This window comes from Ochlerotatus camptorhynchus, unplaced genomic scaffold (assembly GCF_037179485.1).
Source record: "Ochlerotatus camptorhynchus isolate MF236.1 unplaced genomic scaffold, CSIRO-AGI_Acam_v1.1 ptg000082l, whole genome shotgun sequence".
Lineage (NCBI taxonomy): Eukaryota > Metazoa > Arthropoda > Insecta > Diptera > Culicidae > Ochlerotatus > Ochlerotatus camptorhynchus.
This window is the reverse complement of record NW_027040572.1, coordinates 3,183,616-3,205,605: the sequence shown is the minus strand read 5'-3', so window position 1 is coordinate 3,205,605 and position 21,990 is coordinate 3,183,616. Positions and strand designations below refer to the sequence as shown.

The 21,990-nt window shown below is 41.8% G+C and overlaps 1 protein-coding gene across 8 annotated transcripts in view; it reads right to left on the bottom strand.

Moving 5' to 3' along the window:
• Positions 1-281: 281 nt before the first annotated feature.
• The window catches only part of tral (trailer hitch), a 38,967-nt gene continuing 17,258 nt past the window's right edge, over positions 282-21,990 (bottom strand). For 2 of the 8 annotated variants that reach the window (XM_065217997.1, XM_065218001.1), the window contains exons 4-9: positions 20,401-20,756; positions 20,116-20,274; positions 18,214-18,345; positions 17,320-17,552; positions 6,664-6,929; positions 282-6,584 (exon numbers count right to left, since the gene is read on the bottom strand). In XM_065217997.1, coding sequence (XP_065074069.1) covers positions 6,577-6,584; positions 6,664-6,929; positions 17,320-17,552; positions 18,214-18,345; positions 20,116-20,274; positions 20,401-20,756 — 1,154 coding nt within the window. In that variant the 3' untranslated portion in view covers positions 282-6,576. The remainder of the gene's footprint in view (positions 6,585-6,663; positions 6,930-17,319; positions 17,553-18,213; positions 18,346-20,115; positions 20,275-20,400; positions 20,757-21,990) is intronic. The other 6 variants (XM_065217999.1, XM_065218003.1, XM_065217998.1 and 3 more) reach the window with 4 other exon arrangements.

Here is a 21,990-nt window from a genome sequence, read left to right as displayed (position 1 = left end):
TTCCTTTCTTGACCTGTGTTCGGGCGCGGCCGGCGCTGGTATTGCCCAATTTAAGATCACCAGTTTTTACACATTGAGGATGATTGCTAGTCCCAAGCATCGTCTATTGGTTCTCTGTGTAATTACAGCTGATCTGGCAATAACAGAGTAGCAACCGTGGGCGGTCAATCAAGCTCAAGCAGTAAAGGAGCATTTTTCTAAGGGTTTAAGGAGCATTTCATTGCTTCCGATGTTGGACTCAGTTCGGATAGTTTAGAACGTTCAAACAACACACAGCTGCCTTCTGTTTTAATGGTAGAGTTCATATATTTTTTAACTCTGCTTTCTGTTGTATTTCTTTTCTTTTCGTTTCAAATGTGTTTGTTTTTTACTCTCTTGTATTTTGTTTTCTTTTTTCAACCATAAAGTTATAATGTTTGATATTTCTTTCTTTCCTTTGCTGTTACTGTTTACTTGTTTACACAACTGAGTTTCACCTGTACCTATTTTGAGTTTTTTTTTTGCTGCGGGTGACTATTTATTAATTATTGTTTTGTTTAGAAAAAAACATCACCATCCGATTCTCAGTTCTCACGATGGCTTTCTTGCTTCTGGTGTTGTAGTGGTAGGTAATAAAAATAGACCCGAATATCGTTTCTCATGATTCTGTTTTTTTTTAGTCTATTCTTTTGTCGGTGTGCTTGTGTGTATGTAGTTTATACAATCTTTCTCGTGCATTTTTATCTTCAATGATATTGAATAGGAATTGTAGTGTAAACTACGGATGTTGTATCAGCATTTTCCGGCTTTAAGTGGAATACAGACACAGGAAAGTTTGCATCAGGTAAAATATGTGAGGCAATTGATCAACTGCTTCTGGATGGGGTGGCATAATCTAATTCCGTGTCATGAACCTTGTACCACCGTCGTATTGTATTAAGTTTTTTTTTTGTTTAACAAAAAATCATCCTTTCAGACGGTAAATCAAATTGATGGGACTCTGTTACACTACTACCTTACTTTCTTTTTCGATACGAATAAATTAAATTGATTTGATTAGTTTATTTAGAGTTATTCGAACAATTACACTTGTCTGGAGAAACTCAAATTGAACGAAAAGTTACAGAAAACAATTTAGCGTCGAATTTTTTATTCTGAGATAGAACTGCCTACCAGTAGCGAACAATGACGATGCACTCCTGTTTGAGTGATGAATGTTGCATGTCGTCGTCGCTAAGACCTTCGTATGACCATGAGAAAACCAAAACAATTGTCAAAAAGTCAAGTAGGATCTTTGACTGCAGGTCTTGACTAGCACCATTTTTCCGGTTTAAGCGACTTTTAGGATTAAAAAAAAATACTAACCATAATTATGATAATGGAGCATTGTCATTGTGCGCTACTTAGGGTTCGGTGTTAAATAGAGTATACTATTGTTAGGTTTAATAAATGAATTTCCACGTGCAGGGATCCTACTAAACATTCCCTTCGCCCCTCATGAAAAAGGAGAAATTCCGCTGTTCTTCTCCGGTAAGGTGAGGGGGGATTGCTGTTTATAGATCCAATGCAACAGGAAGCGAATGAATGGGATTTTGTGTTTTGAACTCACCGAAACATTACATTGTATTAGTTGTCTGGGGTAGCCTGGTAGATAAAACGCGAATGTGTCGATTCGCACACAGTATTGCTTGGTCCCAAAGTGGAACCACGACATGTTAAGAGCTACCCGCGCAATTCGCCGCCGCGGCAGGCAAATTGTCAAATGGAACAGAGACTTGTTTTTTCTTGCATCCGTACTTCTCTCTCTCTCTCTCTTTCTCAAATGCTAAAAATTACAGCTATATCTGTTTCCGGTTTCGCTGCGCGCACCTATTGGACCGAATTTGGCTTTGTTTACTTTATATGCTGATTCTTTCGTATTTCAAATGTGACGATTTGTTTTCTGTTTTGCTAAATATTGAGGAAATCACTTCGTCTCTTATTAACTTCAGCTTACAGGTTAATATCAGTTTTTTTTAATATTGTACATTTTACATCACGGTTTCAATTTCTTCTATTATTTATTAGTGCTGTCGTTCTTCCGTTTTTTTAATTATTCCTTCTGTCTGTTATTATGTATGTATGGACTCGTGTGTGTTTGTGTTTTGTGAATGTACGCTTGTGTGTATGCGTTTTTTTGTTAAAATAATTTCCATTGTTCGATCCATTCTCACCACGACACCTGATTGTGTGACATTCTAGCTTCTCCTAAGCGTTTCTCCATAATCCACACTCGCTCTCTCTCGCGCGCTGCTGCATCATCGATTGTTATCGGTATAAATGACTTCTCTCGCCTATATGATCGCCTTCTCTCTTCTTTATTATAAATTTCTTATATATTTAGTTAATAGGTATCTCCGATCGGTCGGATCCGGTTTCCCTTCGTTCTCTAACTCAGCAAAAAAAAAAATTAATCATTACTCGTTTTCTTTTGGCCTTCTTCTTCCATTGACTGGATCCTTAGCTTTATGTCGTTCCCATTAATTCATTGAATCATCCCGGCGATCGCAACTGAGCAGGCAGTTAGGCACCCGCAGCGATCCGGGAGTTTTAGCCAGCTTTATAGGTATGCCTCCGTTCCCATTTAAGTTCCACAGTTTCTTATGAAATAATAAAAAAAAAAACGAGTTAGAGCTAGTTGTGTAAACTAATAGTTTTATATATAAAGGTTTCTCGATCGACTGGATTTTCCCTAATTGTTATGTTTTTAGTCGATGCCCAGTTGGTTGCTCTTTCTTTTGTTTATGATTTAGCTAGTTCTGTTCATGTACGTGTTTGTGTGGGTGGCGGATCTCTCCCTCCAAGATTTATTCATCTCCGATGTGGGTTTCGTACGGTCTAAGTTCCTTCATTTGGTATGGTGTGACTGCTACCTCTATGAACCTACTGAGATTAATGGGTAGATCTTCATGACATGCTTAAGTTAGTTCGTCAAATGGTGACCAGAGGTGAGCTTCCTACAGACAAAAAGGAGCAGCATTGTTCAACCTTGCTGACATAGAAACATCATTTTGCAACGGCATCCTGATCACCTGATTGTGGCTCCGTGAAGTTACTGTACGCTTCCATGAAGTATTTTGATATTAGCGTCTTCATGCACAGGACATGTGATTTTTCGGTGGAGTGGCCGAATAAGGAACAATCCGACATGTTTCATGCAGAGACCGACAGTTGCTTATGGGAAGTTCCCACAGGAGTTAAGAATTACATGAGCTTCGTAGACGCGGATTGAGGCAAAATTACCACACTTCATGCAATAAAAACGTTTTATTCGCATACCTTATAATTTGAACAGTGCATCATAATTATGGACAGCTCAATGTTTATAAAAAAAATGGTGACTTGGGATTCAAGGTTTCGAGCGCAAATAAATTAAAAATTAAATTACAGAATATGGAAATGGATTATTCAATGTGCTCACAATCTTCAATTGACGAACGACAATGGTGGTCCTCAGGCTTGATGGAGCCTCGCTCGCGAGTTTGAAATGAGCCGAGCGTAGCATTTTTCTGAGAAGTAGAATGTCTACTGCCAAATCATTCCACTGAGCTTCAGAGCTTGTGAGCGAAGGGTCATAAAATGAGAGTGAGGTTTGCTGCCATTCCAAGCTGAACATTGCATTAGGTCCTAAGTAACATTGACAGATTCTCTTCGTCGACTTTCTCTTTGTATCTCCACGGCCATGTAGACATTCCCAGGTATTTTCAGCACACAGATCGATAAAAGAAGCTTTTATCTAGCATCTAATATGACAAACACATCAAGAAACGGTTATGTGCTCATGTTATTAACGAAAGAGAAAGTCGACGAAGAGAATCGATCAATGTTACTTAGGACCCCTAATGCAATGTTCAGATTGATTCATGTTCATGTTTTCTATCACACGCTCTTAAGTGAACCCTACACGATTGCTTTTATTGACAATAATCGTATTGTCAATACATTATTATTATTTAACTTTATTAATGAGGCTTTCAGCCTTGGGCTGGTTCGCCTCCAATTGTCAATACATGCTATATTGACGTCAATATATCGAGATTGACAATATTTCTGAATTCACCTCATCAATATTATTGTCAATAATTCCCCTTCGCGTCAATATATTGATGCGTGTGGGGTTTGCTTTACTCTCACTCTGGGTGAACTCTGAACTTCTTGCGTCGAACAAAGTCATCCGGAGTCTCGAAAAGCACACCTCACGTCAAATTATCCTCTCGCTGAAGTTCACTCTCCCTCCGTCTCGGGAAACTTTTGTTTACTTCTTCCATATTCCTGCCGCCACTCACTCGAGTTGAGGGCTGACTGAGCTCGCAGGACAAGAGTGTTTTAAAACCTCCAGCAAGCCTGGTGGTCCTATGTTGAACGTATGTTAACTACGAGACCATCAGTAATTAATGTAAATTAGTTAATTCTATTGTTTGTTCGACTGCCTGAGTTAAAAAGAACAGTTTTTTTTTTTCAAGAATGCATTGCTCTCATTCATTTTATGAAACAAATAAAACATCGAAACATGCATCCAGTCTATCACCAATTCACTTAACCATTACTACACAATCCAGTAACATTTACTTGCAATTAACACAAGAAAAGCATGAAGTATTCATAAAGATCTACAACACAGCTACCAGAGCAACAGACGACAGCCCTTTCACCTTACCAAACAACAGTTCCCCTAGACCCCCTTCTCCTTTCAGCGTGACGCATTTCTTCCGAAATGATTCCTCCTCATATAATCCACTTGTTTCCACTTCCATTTTCAATATATTAATATTAATAATTATTCAATATTATTATCGTAATCATACATATTACATATTTTCCACTCTCATCATAATCAATCCTCTCTTCCAAAAAAAAATCGGTTTTACAATCTTCTCTCCGCCGAAATGCTATGCGAGATTACGGGTATACCTGTTGAAATAACATTCTATAGTTTAAGAGTGGACTTGTCGCGAGAGCCCGCTCCCTCCCCCGCCGGAGACCGGAAACAAAACTACTTAATTCAAACTATCAGTCGTAGGAAGGAAAATAAAGAAAACTAGGTACAACCGCACAAAAGTTTCCTCGCGCTTCAAGGAAAAAACATGCATTTTTGGTTAGATTAAAAAAAAACTAAAATTAAAAGTGAAAATAATAAGGCAAAAAAAACTAGTAAGTGAGGAAATTGCTAAACATTAATGAAAAATCTCCACACCGCGCATTCGTCTTCTCCTTTCCGTCTCCCTAAGTACTCTATCACACACAGTAGTTGAATAACAATTTCAATAACGTTTGTATATTGGCTTGAATAATTATAAACTGTAATCCGGCGGCATTCTGCTCTCAGGCTCTCGCTGAAATTATCTAATTCATCTCTCATCTCATTTCTCGGAACTTCGTTTCTATCCAAAAATCTATCGATGTTTCTTCTAATTCCTAAATTCTTGCTCCTTGCATCATTCAATTTGTCATTTCTTCTTCACACTTTTTGATCGCCTCTACGGCTGAAGGGAGTGTTATATTAGTTTGTAGCATCCACCTTTTCAATATTAGCTTAAAGATTATATCCATTCTTTGCGCAAAAAAAAATTGCCCATTCACCTCTCTTCTACTTCAAATTCTACAAAGTTCCTCTTTGCATATTGGTTCCGCTCCTGTTTTTGCGCTAGCTCCCCTTCTTTTAGTATAATAGATTTCCACAATTTTCAAAATTTACCTATTAAGCTTCTCCGTCATCCGTCCTCTTCCGGTGATGACCTACTACTACTCTGTACACATACACACGATTTCACTTGGCTGCTGATTCCTTCTGTCGACTCTCGAACTCGCCGCTTGTCTTTCCCTCTCCTGCCGTAGAAAGGAACTTCATCTTCCATTTGATGACGACGACGACGATGACAATATTTTCTGTTGCCAGCAATAGAAAATCAAATCTCGTCTCAACACGTAAACACATTTACACACGGTGGGCGCCTGAATCGAAGGGAAAGAAGGCGATTCCAATTTCGTATTCAATTTTGTTTCAAGTAGCTATGTGCGTATTTCCCACTGTCCACAGCCGAGCGCGGTCTTCGGGCGGCATCATCCGTGGGAAAGGGAAGTTTGGGGGGTGGGGACACACGTTCGACGTTGTCCTCGTTTTTTGTTTTCCCTGATGCTCCGAAGATTGGTGGGCGGCGGCGACGAGGGGCAAATACGGTTTCTAGATTCGAGCACTCTCCATCGCTTCCATTGCAGCGAGTGGCGCTGCGAATGCTTATTCTTTAACCCTAGGTGAGCAATGCCGTACGCCTTCTCTCGAATCCGTAACGATTCACACAGTTTGTCCTTTTCTGTCAGTTGATGAAGATGGAGGGTCTCTCGGCGGCGAGGAAGCGGCCATCGAAGGTTTCCGAATCTTACAGGAGGATGCCAACTACGTTTACACGGGGAGTTTAGCTGGTTGTGTTGCTTCTCAACAGGGTCTCTTCATGCTCTGAAATTTCTGTTACTTGATCTGCTTCTATTTGGTGATAAGCTTTTACGGAACTCTGGTCAGCTTTTTAAAAGTAAAAGTACATCCTTAGTTGTTTTGTAGCATTATTTGCCTGTGTTTGAGAGAGAGAGGGGAAACAAGTGTTTGTGAATTATACTGTAGAAATTAGCCCACTGAATGCGACAACATACCCGCTGCAACCTCTATGGCGGCTGGTTGCTGCTGTTGGGATTGCGCTTGCGTCTGCTGCTGGTGCTGTTGCTGCGATTGGTGCTGTTGCTGCGATTGTTGCTGCTGCTGCTGGTTGGTGTTGAGGCGACTGGTGTTGTGAGGAAGACCGTTGGGTTGGTTGAGACGATTGCCGCTGCTGCGTCCCCGGTAGTTGTTACCGCCACGGTATTGGTTGTTGCGGTAGTTGTGCGGACCACGGTTGTAGTAACCGCCACGTCTGTTGTAGCTGTAAATGGGGGGGATATTAGTGTTGCAGCATTTTAAAAGTTCAACGCAGGTCAGTAAAGTTTTTTTTAATATTTAATTTAATATTTAAAGGCAATTCTACACTAAAGTACGATTATGCTTCGGACATCACCGAAACGTGGAGTAGTTAGGAATACAGCCAACCAGACCACCGTCAGCGAACGCGAAACCCGCATCGGGCGATCCTCTGAAATTACTCTCGGAGTTCGACTGCTTTCGGCTCACCTTTTTTTTTTAAACTTTATTTTTGAGATTTTTAGCCGTAGGTTAGTCCATGAAAGGTGGGGCCTCAGAAGGAGGACCCCAACAGAGTAGTTTTTAACAGTGTTTACTTCAACCGAAAATTGGTTCCTGGCTCGATCGTACATTTACACAACATATTAAAGACACAACATTATAATCTGAATAAGACAGAGCTCCACACCGGGAGGGCACCCACCAGGCAGAGATGTCCCAACAGCCGAAAGGAATTAAAAAAGACTAAACTTTAAAATACAATGCAGCATCTTTAAAAAGCGCATTGCTGCTGCCAGTGTGGAGGGATCATCACCCAGCATGTCGCGTATGCTATTTGGAAGCCCGTGGAATTCCCGCAGGTACGCATAGAATGTGCTCGATTGAGGCTGGAGTTCTACAACCGACGCATGTTCTGTGGAACGGCGTTCCACCGAAATTGTGCGAGATCTTGGTGTGATCGGTCCTCAAACGCGACACTATCTTCTGATCCCGCTGGTTCAACTGTTCTGTCCATTCCCTCGTCGTCCCTTTGACCCGTCTGATGAAGAGGGAGCGGTTTTGGGCCCACTCTGCGTCCCAAGCTTCCCGTACTTTGCTCACGATCCAGCGCTTGACATTGTGCAACGGTACTTCGTTGGTATAGCAAGGAGCAGATGGTCCTGCCCCAGCTAGAAAATCAGCTTCAGAGTTGCCTGGTATTCCGCAGTGCCCCGGAACCCAGCAAAATACCATGTTTGGTGGCGCGGACTTCATCGTCGCCTGTACCCAGGGATGAGTCGGGTCCTCGGATGTCAGGGCTTGTAGGACGCTGTGCGAATCCGTGAGGACCAGGATCAGTCGGTCGGAGAGCGTTGTAGCAGCGATGAAGATGGCAGCAGCTTCAGTAGAGAAGACAGAACATTGCGGTGGTAAGCTGCAGCTGGTTGGTGTGATGTTTCCGGCTAAACCGATACCGACCCCGGCCCGAGAGCGAGATCCGTCCGTGTATCGGTGAGTGTGCGTGGGGTATTTTCTCCTAACATTTCACCTACAGTCCTTTCATGGCCACGGAATTGTCTCCGGCTTTGAACCTGTCCTTAATCCGGCTTTCGATTTTCGGTAATGGTGTTTGCCAGCATTTTTATGCATGCCAGTGGACCCTGGCTACTGGGGGGAGATCTTCGTTGGTAGCCGTGCGGGGGTGTCTGGAGGAGGAAGATCCCTTGATTTCCGGATGTCTTCGAAATGAAAGCAGCGGCTGTGGTTGCGATAGTTGCGGTTATACGGAAGCGGAAAAAAAGTTTTTCGTTTCAAGATTCGCAATGTGAGCCGAGATTCGATTCTCTCGGAACCATTTTATAGTAGTTTGGGTTCCAAACTGCTGAACAATACTCAAGCGTCGATCGAACAATCGAAGTATAGAGAGATTTTAGACACTAAGTTTAACGTTGGGGAAGTTTTTAACTACCCTGAAAATGAACCCTTAAGTTCTAGACGCCTTATCGACAACATATGCAATGTGTTGCTTGAATGATAGCTACTAATCCAAGATCACATCCAAGTCTTCAACCTGATACACGCGTTCGATTGTCGAGCCAAGCAGGTCATAGCTAAATATTATCGGGGTTGTTGTTTACGTGAGAACGCAACAGCGGACCATTTGACTGGGTTCACTGCTATTCTGTTTAAACTGCACCAACTAGCGAATACATTCAGCTGACGTTGAATGACAGTCAGCAACCGAGCGGATTCGTAGGAGGTGGTGAGGTCATCTGCATATGATGCACTTCGTACAGTAGAAAAATCAACGATACCAGATGACTTCCCTGAGGTATAGGGGTAAGAGGGCATAGAGAACAAGTGGGGAATAGTGAGCATCCCGTGCACCAGCTTGGACTTCCGGCCGTTCGGAACAAATTGGTTGGTGGTAGGATCAATATCATAATGATATTGAACCTACTACCAGTTGATTTGTTTCATGCAACTGGAGATCCAGAGACAAAGTACGGGATGCTCACTATGCCCCTTCTTCCCTTACTTGATGTAGCGAAGAAGCTAGCTGATCTACAATCTCCTATGGTAACCATTAGTTGGCGACCAGTAAGGTACACGCATACAACGAACCTACCGAGTTTAGCAATCGCAATAGCATGGTTCAACCGTTCAACTTGTCGAATGCTGCGGATAGGTCTGAATAAATAACGTTTGTTTGAACCCGATCCAACAGTCTTTCGGTTATATACGATGTGAGACACAGCAGATTGGTGGTTGTAGAGCGACAGACAGTAAACCCCAATGGGACAGCAACGGTTCCTGGCTGGAATAGCTTCGAAACGGCACTTAAGGTGATTCGCTGTGAGATCCTTATTCTTGCTACCACTTGTTACTCCACGTTTGCTGCGGTAGCAATTTCAGGTGAAATGGAGCTCCGATATTTGTGTAATTGAAAATTGAAGGTGAAAGTGCATTTATAGCCTATTTGTGGACTCTACAAGGAATCTCCTTAACGATGTAATTTCTCGATAGTTATCCACAGTTCGTTTCCTTCCCTTTTTGTGTCCGGAAACATGTGCGAAAATTTCCAGAATAGACGATGAAGCGGAATTAACAAGCTAGCAATATGTCTCTTCAAAAATACAGATGGAAATCCATCAGGTCCAGGATTCAAGGATGACTTGGCAAAGTCGCGGCCTTGGAAATCATCTCAGTGTTAACATCAAATGGATTTCGGGTGTAGCTTAAGTTAGCGTTGGAAACTTGAGATTCATTCACGACTGACTCGCTGGTACATGTGATTCAGCCTCAAATAATGAAGTTTCAGAGGAAGCGTGCGATACTTCGTAGATCTTCTCAATGCTGCTCTCTTGATTGACTTCAACCAACGTAGCTCTCTCGTCTGCCAGGGAGGGTGACAATGACATCTGCCAAGACATTTTAAAAGGTTTACGCTGCAGCCTCAACGTCATCAGGATCAAGGATGTTCTCCCATACCATGCTGGACAATACATCTAGCAGCAGGATAATCGTCGAAATCACGCACCAGTTTGTCCTCATAGTGACATGTCGAGTTTCTAACGCCTTTGGATACGGTTGTGTGTAAAGTTCGTTCTCTGTTTTGTGCGTGCATTCGCTTTCATAGTTTTCGGCTGCATTTGCCGGATTAGCGCTGGCACTCTGCCTCCCGGACGGTTATACGTGTGTGAGTGTTGGTTTCTCGCTTTCCGAGAAGTTTTAGAATCGAGAAAGAAAACATGATTCATCATGTTTGCAAAATTGGCGCGGTTTGATTGTTTCTCCCGGACAAGAAATTTGTGGCACCGCGAGTGAAAATTTTAATTTCTGTTTATACGCGGTGATGAAAGTGCGCTGATCTATTGTCAGGGTTTTGCGATGTGCATTGCTTTTGTACACGGAGTGACTTGAAAAAGAAAAGTGACGAAAAGTGATATTTGGTTGTTGTGTGGTTGGAGTGGAGGGAAAAAAAATGCGTGGAAGCATCGGGAATGCGCTCCCGGGTGAAGTGATTTGGTGAGTACGTTCCAGTTGAAGATTGTTGACAAGTGTATTTGTGGTGATGCAAATTATGGTTTAGATGACGCATGGCTTCAAACATTTTGTGTATCCAAATAAAACATATTACATACTAAATACGCACAGGGCATCGTCTGCTGACCATTGCCGCGGGTATATCGTGGGAGTCCCAGGTACCCGGTTCAAGCTTTAGTTGGCGGCGGTGGCTCTTCTTGACCTTCTACCCCCTGAGTAGTTAGTGTGAATAAGGGCGTCTATGTGATGTTTTGCTGTACCTGTTGTGGACATTTAGTGCATCCTGTTCCCTTAACTTGTTGAGGATACCATGTCTTGCCTCAAAAGTTACCCTTTTTGAAGTACTAGTCTTCACAACATAAAGGGCACCATTACGGAGCATGAGATTTGATCAAATTATTCGCAGTTCTACTTGTCCAACGCCCCCGGCTGGGTGAGGGATAGAGGATGACACACACACACACACACACCAGTTTGTCCTCATAGTGACATTTAGAGGAGGGTGATGCGGAACTAGCTTAGTTAGTGCACAAGGTGCCGATGAAATTAATGGAGCCCTGTCCTGAGTGCTCACGAAGCAGAGGTCCAAACTACGATTATTTTCCTTAACTACATGGTTAATTTGAGAAAGCGTTGCTGCGCTGTAGTTGCCGAGAAGACTAATAGCTCCTCCGTGAAATGAAGAGCTATCAGGATTTGGATACAGGAAACCGCTATGAGATGGACTTCACGAAACGCCTGACAGATTGAAGTCACCCTAAATGAATACCTCATCAACTGGAGTGGCACTTTCGATAACTGTGAAAACTGACCAGCATTCAGCATGCTTCGAGAATCGTTTCCCCGGTCGCGGGTAGCTACAGTGAAACGAAGCACAGGGTTGACGAGAGATTTGACTTAATCTGATATGCAAATCCGCGCCATGAGAAGTCTGATAACAAATCCGCGGTATCGTAATAACAAAGGATTGAGCATCATCTTTGCCGCTGAAAAAATTGCATCGTCATACTACGCATCACCCTATAAAATAAAATACTTCAAAAGGCTCAAAAATTTCATCAAATTTAAAAAAATATCGATTAATTTTTCGAAGGGACGTATCAGCTTTTGAGCTTATGAGCCGGTGCCTCGAGGGAATCTTTCGGCTCGGAAATTTTCTCGACTTGCCTGGGCATAGAGTATCATTGTGCCTGCCACACAATATACGAATTCATGCATTGGTATTGACATCGAAAGCTCTCAATCAATACCTGTGGAAGTGCATTTAGAACACTAAGTTGAGGGCACGCAATAAGCTAATATGCGCTAAGCAATAAGCTTGAAATGCTAATAAGAAGAAGAAGTATCAGCTGTTGTAAACAATGCATTTGATCGTCAGTTTTGGTGTAACTGGTAGCTCACCCACGCATACTAGCACCACCAGCAGGTAGGGGAAAATTTCCCCTATCTGATGGTAGTGTTAGCATGCGTGGGCGAGCTGCCAGTTACGCCAGTTTATAAAAACTGATACGTCCGAAAGTATTCAGTAAATTTGGGACTTAAGAAAATTTCCAAGATTTCCCAAGTAACAAGTTTGATCAAGGGTATAAAGCATTTAACAAGTCTAAATAATGGTCTGCGCAAAACCCTTATAAAACCAAAACTGTTACTAGGATTGTGCATTATAAAACCTTTGTGATCCAAGATTTCGAAAACATCAATATGGAACTGAAAAATTCAAAATGTGGATCTTAAAAAAAAAAACTCAAGATCCAAGATTTCACCCTGAAAAGTTTTCAAGGTTTTGGAACTTGAAAGAATTGTCAGGAATCTAACAATTTAAAGATTTCAAGCGATTCTCTTCGTCGACATTCTCTGTCTTTAATAAATTGGCTACAAAACTGTGTTAGGTGCTAGATAATAGCGTTAATGTGTTCACATTAGCTGGAAATATATATATACATGTTTATAGGAAAGTTTGAACATACTGAGAGGTAAGCACATATCATCGGTAAGAGACATGTGTGTGAGAAAATTTGCGAAAAAATCTAAGGGCACCGGTGGGATTCGAACCCACAATTCCCATTCAGTACACGGGTGCATTGCCAATTATACAACGGTGGACCTATGGTCTACGGATGTATTTGGCTAATGACATTTGAGTTTCGAATCCGTTGACTGCAAAGTCGCTAAACCGTAAAATCAAAAAGTAAAAGTAATTGATATTCATCAACTACGGCCCGGTGGTCGGAGGTGAGGCCGGCAGCTCAAAATGTTAGAGTCATACTGTACTGGACATATTTCAGCATGTAAGATGAATAACAAAAATGAGCTGTGTTTGTTCACATCGACTGATACTGAGTGGTTGCGGTACAAGCACATATCGTCGATAATAGACGATTGTTGTGTATCAGAGAACGCTTGCACAAAAAGACTAGGGTGGGGAACGGATTCGAAACTCAAATGTCATTAGCCAAATACATCCGTAGACCATAGGTCCACCGTTGTATAATTGGCAATGCACCCGTGTACTGAATGGGAATTGTGGGTTCGAATCCCACCGGTGCCCTTAGATTTTTTCGCAAATTTTCTCACACACATGTCTCTTACCGATGATATGTGCTTACCTCTCAGTATGTTCAAACTTTCCTATAAACAATTAAATTGACTGCAAAGTCGCTAAACCGTAAAATCAAAAAATATATATACATGGTCATGGGGATGCAAAGAGAAAATCGACGAAGAGAATCTGTCAATGTTATTTAGGGCCGCTTGATTTTTGATAGAATTCTGCCGGAAATGTAGGATAAATTTAAAAGGAATTAAAATGTTAATTCAAAAGAAACGCTGAGGATTCCTTAAAAATCAAGGGAAAAACTCTAAAGAAACTCTGTCCAGATCTCCAAGACAATTTTGAGTTGGGAAATTATAGTTCTAAGAAATTCTGAGGTGAATTCTAAGGTGAAAAAGAGAAACAGACAGGCTCACTTAATTTTCTCAGTCAGAATGTATGTTATGACGGGAATAAACTAAATGTATCTTATGCATGACGAAGGGGCATCGGACGAATTACTGCTCAAGCGGTAACCCCGGAAGCAGTCAGAAAAGCTACAACGGAACGAAGAACAGAGTATAGACACTGTATACAGTGTCTATAGAACAGAGTGGTAGCAGTACGTAAGCCGACATAGTGCTTGGAGTTGTATCTTCGGACAATAACGAAACAATAAACAGAAGAAGAGATAGAGGGGCTCGGAGAAAAATCGTAGACTGAAGAGACGCAAGAGCAAAATGAAGGCGAATCCCATGAACAGCAGACACCAGTGTTCAAAGCATAGGAATGAAACTTACTACTAACTATACATGTTTTGTTATACTGTTATTTTTGAACATTCTGGCGTTTTAAGGCTATCTATTAGCTTGGAAAACCGACTTTCGACTTAGCTCGACGAAATAGGAATACGTCTGTGTGTACCGATTTTTTTCTAAGTCGTGTTTCTCGGCAGCCACTGTGGGGGAGGTAGCTCATCGATTCTTCCGGTTCGCCTCCTAGCATCGTGCTATAAGGTACCAGGCGATAACCAGGGTAGTTGATCGATAGCTCGATGACGTCATTTCGTTGGCGTCTGCTATGGGAAATTCTCATAGCAGGCGTTGACGATGGGACGTTGTCGAGTTGTTGAATAGCAACTATCGTGCTAACTCACCGATTACCTGTCGATCTGCCAAATTTGGAAAGACGTCTGCATTGAATTGTCTCATATAATAATATTCCGCCCACTATATCACACGAAATTGCGAGTAGTTGAGTGGAATGGAGATAAGTTAAGCATTGGGTACAGGACCAAGTCTCCCCTGGGTGGTGCCAGAAGATGAGCGCAATAGAATCATCAAGTTGCCATAAGGCACGGAATGAGACTATTGCATGGCTGGGTAGTCAAAGTCTTCCATTCGTTAGTCATTTCAGGTGGATTAGAACAGGTTTAGGTTTAGGGTGGGCGTTGGCCAGATTTGGATTTTTCAGATATAATCCTAAATAGGACCTAGATTATTTAATACACTAGTAACCTCAACTTCTGTCACAATGTTTCATTGTGACTAATCAACACTCAATGGGTAAAATATCAAATTTGCGGGAAATTTGAAAAAAAGGGAACTTGGAGTGTAGAGTGCACTGCCCACTGGACGATTCTGAAGCCTGACCAAGTGAGTGGGTTACGGGTTTATTTGATTGTACGTCATTTCCAAGTTATATATAGATACATTCATACCATTGGCATTTTGTATTTGAGATAAGACAGAGACAGGATGCGGAGGGCCCGCTTAGGGGGAGCGTAACCCATGTTATGGCTTCCATTTATTAAATAGTTCAGATAGGCTGGAAATGATAGGTTCATGGTGAGAAAATGTACCATATGGTGCCCGTTCACTGATCAAAATTAGATTCAAATCGTCAGGCCCTGCCCTGGAATAAGGGAATTGACGATGATTTGTCAAGTTTCATTTTGCATTTGCATATAATTGTAAGTTTAGGTTTGCTTTTGTAATTGTAAGATAGATAGTTTGCCTCAATTGAAACATTGAGTTAAACATGACGAATCATACCTCTAAAATAGTAGTAGTTACAGTGCCGCATTATCTAACTTTTGTTTTGTTTGTTTACATATAACTAATACTAATACCTCCTTGTTTTCTCTCTAATTTGTCTACTATGTCCCACCATCACGATGAGAGATGAGCTACCGTACATGGTACACGCTCATATACACTCCCAAAATAGTATGCCGCAAGTAAGTATATCACAGAGGCAACTAAAGATCCAGAAACAAAAACCGAAAACGCTGAACGGCAGATTGGTTTACAGTGGTCGACCAGGGTGTGTGCGGATAAATTACAAAATTACAATTAGGGTAGATGTACCAGTTATGGCTGTGCGTTCCTGTTGTGGTGTGTTCCAGTCATGGCCTATGGAAATCCTATATGCCATGATTGGAACACATCATAATAGGAGCGTATAGCCGTGACTGGTACATCTACCCTACATCATTATTCCATACATCAGGCTTGAATTACGTTGATCGATATTACATTTTTTTTGCTGTGCACTACACCACCGGAGCCAGCAAAGTTCAACAATCCATCGTTGCTTATGCCTTTGTTGTCGTTTGGAACCAGTTTTGCGAGGTAGGTGACGATTGTGCGTATTTCTCGCGTAAATTTTGAAAAGGGCCTAGCCTGAACAACACGTAAAGAGCAAATTGAAACATTGTACGTCGCGTGAATGTGGAACTTAATGAAGGCCTAAGTACTTTTTCGTAGTTTTTAGTTTTCGGATTTGAAAGATCGTCGGTTACAGTGGCCTGCTTACTGAGCAGAAAAACGCGGTCCCAGGTCCTTACATATCAAAGAGATTTATAGTAAAATCGCTTGTGTATCGTGTATTTTGCGAAACTCGTTGTTGTCGTTGGTTCCGGGTTTGAATGGATACAAAAATTTGAGCAACGGTATTATGTGATATGAGGGGCTCGGTGGCCTTAGAGCAACCGTTTTTGCTTACTGAGCAGAACATCATGAGTCTAATCTCAGGCCCATCCACAATCAAGATTCGTCAATCATTTTATTTGTTAATATGACTACATGGTAATAACAGCAACTCGGTGATTAAAAAGGTGCTCGTCTGCCTAGTGGCAAACGTTTTTGCTTACTGAGCAGAAGACCGTGGGTTTAGTCCCAAGCTCCTTCGCGTTATATGATCGTTAGGACATTAATTCAGCTTATCGTTTACCAAAACGAACCCTGCTGCAAACCCAACCCTCTTATCCAACATCCCAGTGATTCCTCGTGGAAGTGCAGAGGTGTTCTCGGCTTCCATCAAAGCGAGTGTCATGTCAACACAATCCTTCCCATTCCTTTCTTGACCTGTGTTCGGGCGCGGCCGGCGCTGGTATTGCCTAATTCAAGATCACCAGTTTTTACACATTGAGGATGATTGCTAGTCCCAAGCATCGTCTATTGGTTCTCTGTGTAATTACAGCTGATCTGGCAATAACAGAGTAGCAACCGTGGGCGGTCAATCAAGCTCAAGCTCAAGCTCGTGTTTCTCGGCAGCCACTGAACCGAATTGGACGCAAAAACCACAAACGGAAGGTATTGTGGTCCTATAGAATTAATATTTTTTGTAATGGATCGGTCAACTGGTTCCGGAAATATGGAAGTCTTGGTCTTAATCGTTTTAAACCCATGATGTGACACCTCAAATCACATGAGAATTCAAAAATAAGATCAATGGTGGTCATATTGAGCGTCCAGGACCAAATTTGCCACATCCAGACATGTTCCGGTGTACCGCATTCGTAAGAGTGTTGGACGACGGACCCGATGAAAATGGTTCTCGAAACAGACCTGACTACACGAAGAAGCACGCAATGACCAAGGTGGTCGACCAGATACAATGCGATCTGCGGAGTCTCCGCAGACGAGTAGAATGGAAACGACTTCTACATTCAGAAAAGGACAACCAAGCCTTAGCCTGGGCGAACGGTGATGTCAAATATCGTGTGTTGCCGAAAGCGGACCCTTACGGTTATCTTATTGCTAGTATCGAGAATAGAAAAACCTCATTAACTTACCCTCCACGTCGGGTGGATCCGACACCGAACGTTTCGGTGTTCAGCTTGCGCTCCTGCCTCCAATCGGTACGCTGCTGCTTGCCCTTGGCACGCTCGATCGCTTCACACGAGATGTTATCGAAGAACGACTTGGCCTTGTCGTAGCACACGCCTTCTTCCTCTTCCTGCTCATGGTCACCTGCACCCGTTTCGTTGCCGGAGTCATCCTTTTTGTCCAAGGTTTCGCTAGTTAACTGATGATTCCCAGTGGCAACAGCGAGAAAGATAATGTGTGTTTGAGCAGGTTTTCGTGAAACATAAGCAACGGTGAATGTGTGAACACATACAAACGATTGAAACGAATAAGCAAGATTGTATCGGTTGAATTTTGAGAACAGAATTTGCGAGCCTAATTTGTTTGATATTGCTTACTCTTTCAACCAATGATAATTGTATTCCTTCGATACAATTATGAATTAGTAAAACGGTTACCGAAAAAAAGCAAAAGGATCTTAGCACAGTAATAAGACAGGTTCATTGCACGAACCGATGTGTGAATGAAAGTGAAACTAGTGACTCGTTTGGCGCGTAAGAAAAAAAAAACAAAACATAGGAATGTCAGAAGAGGTAGCAATTACTATTGTATTCCATTACTTTACCTTCGCCAGATACGCGTATTTCATAAACCAAATATGCAGATCTGTCGAGGATAAGGTAGTAGAATTGAAAAGTAGAAAGTTCATTTTTTCACAGGCTCTCCACTCTATAGACGCCTTCTTCACTGGGATAGGAATCTCGTTATTCGTTCAATTTTACTGACAGACATGGAATCACAATCACCGGAGTGATCCTCTACACGAATGTAGTGTTTTCGGGTATTGCAAATAAAAATATTAAGAAAACAAAAAAGGATACCTGCTCTGGCTTTGCTTCATCGCCCACCTTGAGTTTGGACAGCTGGGAACGGAGCTCCTCGAACTTGCTGTTGGCCTGCTCGAAGTCGTAGTCGTTCTCGAACTTGAGCAGATTCTTCGCACGGTTGCCACCCTGTTTTTGATGATTAGGCTTCTTGTTATTAAGGTTGCGATTACTAGTAGTAGTAGTAGTGGTAGCAGTGGTATTGGTATTGGTAGTAGCAGTGGACGATGATGGTTTCTTAGTATTCCTATCACTAGAGGTAGCACTCTTTCGGCGGTAGTTGGTGTTGGAGCCCTTAGTTTGATTGAATTTAATTTCCGGAGAATGGTTTTAATCCAATGCGTGAAATTGACGCGTGGATAGTTTAATGGGCACGCACAGGCACGTGCAAGATAGTGTGAGAGATAGAGAGCGATACACGAAGGAAAGAAAGAAAGAAACACAAGTTCAGTTTTGTGTGTTTGCGGGAATGAAGTTAAAAGCAGTTATTTCTCGCAAAATAAAAAAAAAAAACTATAGTCAAACTAAACAAAGATTTGTGCGAACGTTTGTTCAATAAGTATGCAACAACATCATGCCTAAAGATTGAAATACGCTCAATCCTTTTGTCTCCGGATCCAGGATTGCTGGAATCAATACTGTGATTAATTCAACAAATCGTTAAAGGACTATCTAGCAGTTTCAGATAAACTAAACCCGTAATTCACTAAGATCCAGACTTAACCAGGTTTAACAGTTCTTTTCATCGTTTGCGGGCCGTTTGAGCAGGGACGGCATCGTACCAGTGGGGTTAGTGGAAGATGAAAGGAAAGACACCTCATGGAAATTTCATTTAATAAAAACTGCTTAAAAATTTAGGAAGTTTCTAGGGGAAATGACGACTTCCGACACTTGCTTACCTATTGTCGTCAGGGGGTAAATGAAGTCCTTGAGCGCTGATTTTGTGCTTCAAGATGTATCATATTCCAAAGTATCATTTTGCAAAAAATGAACACTCTAAGACTTCATTTACCCCCTGACAATAATAGATATAAGGAAGTCTTGAAGCCGTCATTTTCCCTACATGAATTCTAAAACTTCAACAAAATCTTTATCGAATTGTCAGGAAAGCTAAGATATTAAAATTAAGGATATACCCCATTTGGCAAAAATGCGAAAAAAATGCATTTTATTGTCTGTTACTATTTTGTATCATGATCTGATCTTCAAAACAATATGTTAAATAATTAAATAAACTAAATAATTATGTTCGGTTCTTTTGATCATGAGCTGTTTTTTTTCGTACTCTATTATAAAAGTAATTACACTGCCCATAAAAGGAGAAAGCTGTAACTGCTGTAAAAAAGACAAAAGGACTATTTTTCGGTATAAACAGCGTTATCCGTATTTATGCCAAATGTGGTACTCCAAAATTTACTAGGCAAGGGTAGGAATTTTCCGCACCGCTTCTTCCATGTACTTGAATATATTCTAAGAATGTACAAACCGTAATACAAATTAACTAGGCAAAAACATGAAATGCCAACAAGAAATCATAACATGTTACAAACTGTGTGCAATATTTTAAGCTCAATCGTAAAACATAGATTCCGGAAATTAAATTTAATCAATTAAGCCAATTCAACCTACCAAAGAGTGTACGTTTTTTAACAAATCTTAAAGCTAAGATGACGTATGCCAATTATTGAAATGAAAACACTATGTAATTCAAATGAGAAAATCAGGACACGAATCCCTCCTGTTACACATAAGATGTGAAAGGTAAGACTAACAGAAATCAGAACCTGTCGGTCTGTCTGTTGCGATGGTAAATGCACTACCAACTAACGAATGCAAATTCTATCATTTCTATAGATTTCCATTCTAATGGGAGTAAATACATTCCGACTGACACATTACCTGCGGTAGACCTCCACGTCCACGCGGACGACCACGCATGTTATTGCTCATGTTCTGGTTATTGATACGATTGTTATGCCAGCCACGGTTCTGATTACCACCTCCTCCTCCTCCCCCGCCTCCTCCTCCTTGTCTCTGCATATTGTTCTGCATGTTGTTCTAAGAAAAATAAAAAGAGTTAAACGAAACAATCAGAAACTAAAAAAAAAAACTAAGAAATTTTCGAACAGTTTGATCCTATACCTACAGCCTGATCAACTCAATCGAGATATCCGTTGCACTTACCTTGTTGTAGTTATCCTTCATCTGACCATCGATCTTGCCGGAATCGCGTCTTTCCCGCTGATGCTGATGTTGCTGCTGCTGCTGGTGGTGGCTACGTTGGCCATTGTTCCGATTGCGTTGGTTCATGCCTCGATCCAGATTGGCACCGTCGCCTCCGCTGCGGTTGCCGTCACGGTTCTGCTGCTGGCCACCAGTACTACCCTGCTGCTGCTGTTGTTGATTAGTCTGCACGCCCATGTCGACCGTTGGGCTCTTGCGGGACAGCAAATTGCTCGGTGTCGTCGAGCGGGATCCGCTAGCCGCACCGGTACCGGCACCTCCTCCAGCGCCGCCGCCAATCAAATCTAGAACCGATTCTAATATTAAAACACATCTAGCGTCAGTTTAGGGTCGTCACTTTTCTTGCAATATGTTCTTACGTATGTAGGGTAGGTAATTCAGAAGGAAGGGCGGTACTAAAGATCAAACTCAAATACAGTACGTTGTGAGTAGCAAGCAGGCAGCAAAGCAATAATATGTAACTAGAGAAGGAACAAACAATCATAACGCTGGTGGAACAACTGAGCTACCTATATAGAGAAGAGAACAAGTCACATGACAGATGATCATTCACATGATGAGAGTTTTGCGATGGATGACGATGGCAATGATGAGTAAAACTACGAAGGATATTGAATAGTCCTGACTGATGATTAGAATGCTCCATGAGGAATGCCTGAACGGTCACTGCATGCAATTTTTATCTACTTACTGTCGGCTTTCTTTGTTATGTAGTTCCTGCCCTAGATAATACTCAAGACTTCTACACGTAAGATCATTCCTCCGTGTTCACTTGGATATAAATCGTCATCTCATGGTCTCAAATTAGTCTTGTCTGTCCGAAGCTAGCATTCAAAACAAGGCAGTTACAGGCGAAATCTTCTGAAGGATGTGGAAAGAAACTTCCGGAAGTAGTCAGTTATAACTTCCAGGAAATGGTAAGCGTGATTGATTGCCTCTCACTCCAAAAGGCTTGGGTTCAGTCGCAGTCGGCGCCGCTGGGGTTTTCTGAGGCATAAAATCTCTGATCACGCTTTCGTTCGGAAGGGAAGTAAAGCCGTTGATCCCTGGTCCATGAGTTGATGGGTCGATAGGTAGGGTCCAGGTGTGGAAGATGCCTCCGTGGCGTCGATAGCATTGGTACTCAGTACGGAAAACAAAATCGACGGAAAAAAATACTTCCAGGAAAGTCGGAAGTCTCTAGATAATCCCCCCTATTCTGCGAGTCACGTGACTCTCTGTCTCGTGTGAGGTGACTCTCCATTTGATTTACATGGAGAGTCACCTCACACGAGGTGACAATTGTCACCTCACCGGTGACAGAGAGTCACGTGACTCGCAGAATAAGGGGGAATCTATCAAAACATCAATTTTAAAAATATTTTCGAGGAAGTTTGGAGAAGCTTCCAGATGAAGTCCAAAAACTTCCTGGAGTTGGAAAAGCTTACTGAGGAAGAAGGAAGTTTGAAAAAAATCTCCTTGGATAGATCAAAGAAAGCTTCTGGAGAATGTCGAAAAAATCTTCCGAAACAAATCCAGAAGACAGATACT